At 36.6% G+C, this 5,232-nt stretch overlaps 1 protein-coding gene across 1 annotated transcript; it reads right to left on the bottom strand.

The window, feature by feature from the left end:
* Window positions 1-1,284, bottom strand: LOC124893785 (repetitive organellar protein-like; the record flags this gene model as incomplete). The annotated part of the gene is given in 1 exon segment (XM_047404636.1): window positions 1-1,284. A coding segment is annotated over 1 exon segment (1,136 nt), but the record flags the coding sequence as incomplete, so codon positions are not given.
* Window positions 1,285-5,232: the final 3,948 nt, after the last annotated feature.

Raw genomic sequence — 5,232 nt, 5'->3', positions numbered from 1 at the left:
TCCTTGTGCTCCTCTTCCTCGACCTCCTTCTCTTCCTTGTGCTCCTCACCATCCATCATCTCCACATCTTTCACCTCTTTCTTCGGACCACAATCATGCCCCAAAGTCAACTCAACATTCAGTTCCCCCCCTAAAGCTCCATCCAATTCTCGAGCTTCAGTTGACATACCAGCTCTCGCATTCTCCTCATTACCACATTCATCCTCCTCCTTCACATCAACTTCAAACGCCACCTTTTCTGGCTCTTCACTAAACAACACCTGCTCACGCTGCGATTTTATCAGGTATTGCAAATGCGCAGCATAATAACAGTCCACTAATTCATCCCCTTGTATCAATTCCTTCTCCACCATAAACCAAAACAATCCAGCCCAATCCACTTTCTCAGGATGCCCGTCTTTTATCGCCTTAGTCCAACTAATCACCTCATTCGGCATTATCCACATATCCTCATGTAAAAGCACCCAAATCGACACAAAATTCTCAAGAAAACTTATCGACTCCTCAGTCAACGGATCAACATCCAAATCCATGCCATCAACACTACCTCTATCCTTCTTCACAGGCAACTTAAGCGCCCGTGCTAAATCGGCCCGATTAACATTAATCCTAAAAAAATTAACATAACTACACCTCATTCTCGAATCATAAGTAGCAATCAATTGTGCAAGCAGATCCACCCTTAAATCTCTATCAAACTCAATATGCACAAAATCCCACAACCCTAAACGCCTCAACAACTTCTCGTGCCTATCAAAATCAAGAATCTTGGACGGGAAAAAAGGAACAGGCTTTAAATTTCCCCTTATCGTCTGCACTTTCCTCTCTATTGCTTGTAACTTTTTTGTATTACACTTACCCTTTTTCCTTTTAGGCCTCTTAAGGGTATTACTAGGAGACATCGTACGACACTCAGGGATACTTACCTCGGAGTCTCCGAGCTGTAAATCGACAGTTAAAGAACCACAAGTACTTACATCAACTGTATTTTCTTGCTTATTTTCATCAAGAAACAGCTGTTGGGTTTCTTGATTTCGAGGGTTTTTTTGATTTTGGGGGTTAAGGGGTTCCAAGATTTGGGATTCTATATGTGGGTTTTCTTTGTCTTTGATTGGGGAATTTGAGGAGGCTGACATAGCTTTAGAGGATTTTTGGTTTTTTCAAACAGTGAATAGGCAGCTTCTTGTTTTACCCTTTCGACGTTCCTCTCTTTCCAGGTGGGCTTGGGTCAAGATTCAAACAATAATTTTTATTTTTTATTTTTTGAAAATGATTGATAAGAGTATTTTTGTTGCTCTGGTTTCTGACTCTTTGTTTTTAAAAAAAGGAATATTTGTCAAAATATTTGATTATCTTTTATGTGAATTTTGTTAAATTATTACTATATGACAAAAATGATGTCAGAATTTTTTCATATGATTATTTACAAAATGATGAGGAGAAGGAAAGAAGAGGTCGCAGTAATTGAGTCAGAATCTAATGTTTGGAGGTTCAGAATTTAAGACGAATAATGATCTCGATCTAATATTCAATATCGTCATATTAACTAACAAGTATCTCTATATATATATCATATAACCCAATTGAGACATTATAGAATAGGTTAAACTTCTCTTAATGTTTTTTTGAGCAAGAGCTAACGTAGCTCCTAATAATACTGTTATTATTCCTATAATCGAGATTAAATACATTATGTAAGGCATAACTCTGAAAAGAGGAAGAAGCCGAGCTACAAGAAAAATCCTCGCCGCTACCATAGTAGCAGCATGTATGAGAGCCGAAATAGGAGTAGGCCCCTCCATGGCATCAGGTAACCATACATGAAGGGGGAATTGGGCGGATTTAGCAACTGCACCGACAACTATTTCATATGTACTTATTTAGTATACATCATAGTAACAGTACAAGTATCAGGTAACTCTGTCCACCCCACATAATTCCTTGTATTAAAATTTATCGCTGAAATTTAGATGGTCCTGTCATTCTATTGTCACTTTTAGAGTGCTCAGCTTTAGTCTTTGCTCATAAGATGACTGCAATTCACAGTAACTTTGTTCATGTAATTAAATCCCTCAAGTATGAATGCTTTGGTACGAAGTATTTAACTTTTTCCATCTACTCACATTTAAAAGGATAGCGTGGTGCAATAAAACTCTCGTCATACGTTGGATCCCGCTATATATTTGATCAGTACTAAAATTCCAACTAGAATCCATAACGTGTTATAAACAAAGTGTTGTATGTATGAACTTTTCTTATTTTCCTAGAAAGAAAAAAAGAGCAAGATTTTTTTCTGCAAAACTCTCCAAGAAACAACTCGACTCACTAAAACAAGTTAATTTTCGATATATATGTTTATCATCATGTTATCTATGTTCAAACTAGTGTTTGGATCCATTGCTTGTCAATGATACTCTGACAATTAAACTATTGAAATAGTTAAAGATGGACAAGCTAGCTATTAACCTTCCTGTGATGGCTGATAATTGAATCACTGACAATTACCAGCTAATGGCTAGCTCCTTGGTGAATAATATTTTCAGCTAGGAGTATATACTAGTGTCCGATAACCACTCCTCCTTGATAACTATTTCATGTTTTCAACTTCAACTTGAAATGTGATTTGCATCTAAGTGATGGTCTTTTAATTTGGTGTGTGCTATTTTAACTTCAACTTGAAATAGAGAATGTAAAGCTTGGAATACTGGTTTGAGGTTCACTCACAAAGCTTCAACAGTTATCTACAAGTGAAATTTATGTCTAAACACAACTTTCAAATATCCTTTTTAAGCTTCAACTTTGAATGCTCCTTTTAACTTCAATCAAATATTGTTGAAAAGCCTATTGTTATGGCAACTCCTCAAAAAGATAAGATCTAGGGGTTTACATTCTGTTTCCACAACCCATAACAACAACTATCCCGCTTTTTTTTCTCCATCTTTTTTTCCTCTTTAAAGGCTTAAATTTATCTATTTTTACTTACGTTGTTATTTCACAGAGGCTGAGCTGAATAAGCTGAAAATCTAACTCCCTCGAAACTTAATGGGGATAAAAAGAAACTTGCTAGCCAGAGCTGATGAAATGTTGGACTTCTAAACTGTAAATATGATTTTATTTGGGAATTGACATTTATTAATTTCAAGATTTAACCGCATAGCAACGTGCTTATGAGGCACTGACTGGTAAAAATAAATGAATAATTTGAAAAATTATTTTCATGTAGGTATTATGGTAAAGAAACAAGGGGGTTTGGGCCACAGATGACAAAAGAGTTTTAAAATGAGGTGTAGGTGACACAAGTCTTAATTATTAGGTTGAGGTGACAATTACTTTATTATGGATTAAGAAAGTTGGGGAAGTTTGAAAATAACCTACAAGTTTTTAAATTTACACTTTGATCCAAATATTAGCCTATGTAACGGAAAATGGAGGGAAAAAAGACGTCTTTTTCTCTCTTCTCACCCTTTGTTAATTTCTCTCTCTTAGCGATTTTTGTTGTTCATTGTTGCTACTGCTTCATTCATCATCTTCTGCTTCATTATCTTCATCTTCTACTTCATTATCATCTTCATCTTGTTCTTGTTGACCATTTGTTGTTGTTGTTGTTACCGCTACTGTTGCTATTTGACCAATTTCTTAGGTCAAATTTTGTTTCTAACATCACTTTCCACTTTGGCATTACTTCATAGGAGATGTTGGTAAGTCAAATTATGATTTTTAGTTGAATTTGTCATCTGGGTAACTGTTATTGTGTTGTTGTTTTCCAACAATGGATAGAACCCAATCATGAATCCAACATAAAATCCATCTGTTTAAACAGATAAATCATCTGTTGCGATAGATAAGACATCTGTTTCAAAGGAAGACTGATATGTTGGATTCATGTTTAAACAGATGGCTCATCTGTTGCAACATTTGACATATATGTTGCAACAAATTAGTTACCTGTTGCAACAGAACCTAAACACGATTCCAACATAGGTTACAACAGATTAATAACTTGTTGCATCAGGTAAGTCATCTGTCGTAATAGGTTAATTATCTGTTGCAACTGTCACTCATCTGTTGGAATCAGCTTCAAATGTGATTTAGTTATAACATCAATTCCAACAGGCGATTCATTTTTTGCAACAGATATTCAGACCCGTAATATGAATCCCAACAGGTAAGAATTTGTTGCGACACATCACTTACCTGTTGCAAAAGATAACACATCTGTTGGAATTCATTCACGGCACTATGAAATCACTATCAACTTTTTTTAACAAATGACTTTATTTAGGTACCACTAATGGACGGATTAATACTGATAGGGGTGGATTGTCATGGTCATTGGGTCGAGAAGAGCAATCGATATGTATGGCATTGGAAGGAGGGTGAAATGCTAGAGACGATAGTTATGACAGTCCAAAGTGATGTTTCGTATGATGATTTTGTAAACGTAATCATCAGTTTTTATGGACTGAATTGTCAACCGGAAGAATTCGTCGTCAGCTACATGCACAGCTCCTTTGAAAATCAAAGGGTACTGCCTTTCAAGATAACCGATCAGGTTCGGTTGCGTTCTTATCTAAGTGATTCAACCAGGCCGGTGTTAAGGGTGTACATGGTTGAAAAGACAAGAGAGAATGAGAACCAAAACGTAGAAAAGAAGAAGAAGAAGAAGAAGAAAAAGAAGACTTCTTTGATGATAGGTTGGATGATCTAGACATGAATATTCCAAATGATGATCAAACACCTACGCTCGTTGATGCGACCAATACGATGTGCAGTTCTTCTCAATCGACACAATCTGGAAATCTTCAAGACGACGGGACCGACTTTTTATTGGAATGTCATTCAAGGACAAGAATGAACTATCTAACACTTTGTTTATTTCTTGCGTGAAAAAAGATTTCAGAATAAAGAAGGTAATTAATTCGAGCAGTGTCTTTTGCTTCAAATGTGCTAATTCGAACTGCAAGTGGTGGTTGAGAGCGGTGAAGTACGCAAGTTCTGACAGATTCGTCATTCATAAACATGAAAAGTATCACACATGTGGTTCGGAGCACATCTCGGGCCAAAATCCTCACACCACGACAAAGGTCCTCGGTGAATATTTCAGGAGTAGTTTCCCCGATGGCAAAGGCCCTTCAACAAGGCTTATGGCCAATCAACTCCTTACGGATTTGGGTGTCTTGGTCAGTAATTGAAAGGTATATACGGTCATGAGGATTGCCAAGGACCTGGTTC

The sequence above is a fragment of the Capsicum annuum genome, unplaced genomic scaffold, assembly GCF_002878395.1.
Source record: "Capsicum annuum cultivar UCD-10X-F1 unplaced genomic scaffold, UCD10Xv1.1 ctg65102, whole genome shotgun sequence".
Taxonomy (NCBI): domain Eukaryota; kingdom Viridiplantae; phylum Streptophyta; class Magnoliopsida; order Solanales; family Solanaceae; genus Capsicum; species Capsicum annuum.
This window is presented reverse-complemented; position numbering and strand designations above follow the sequence as displayed.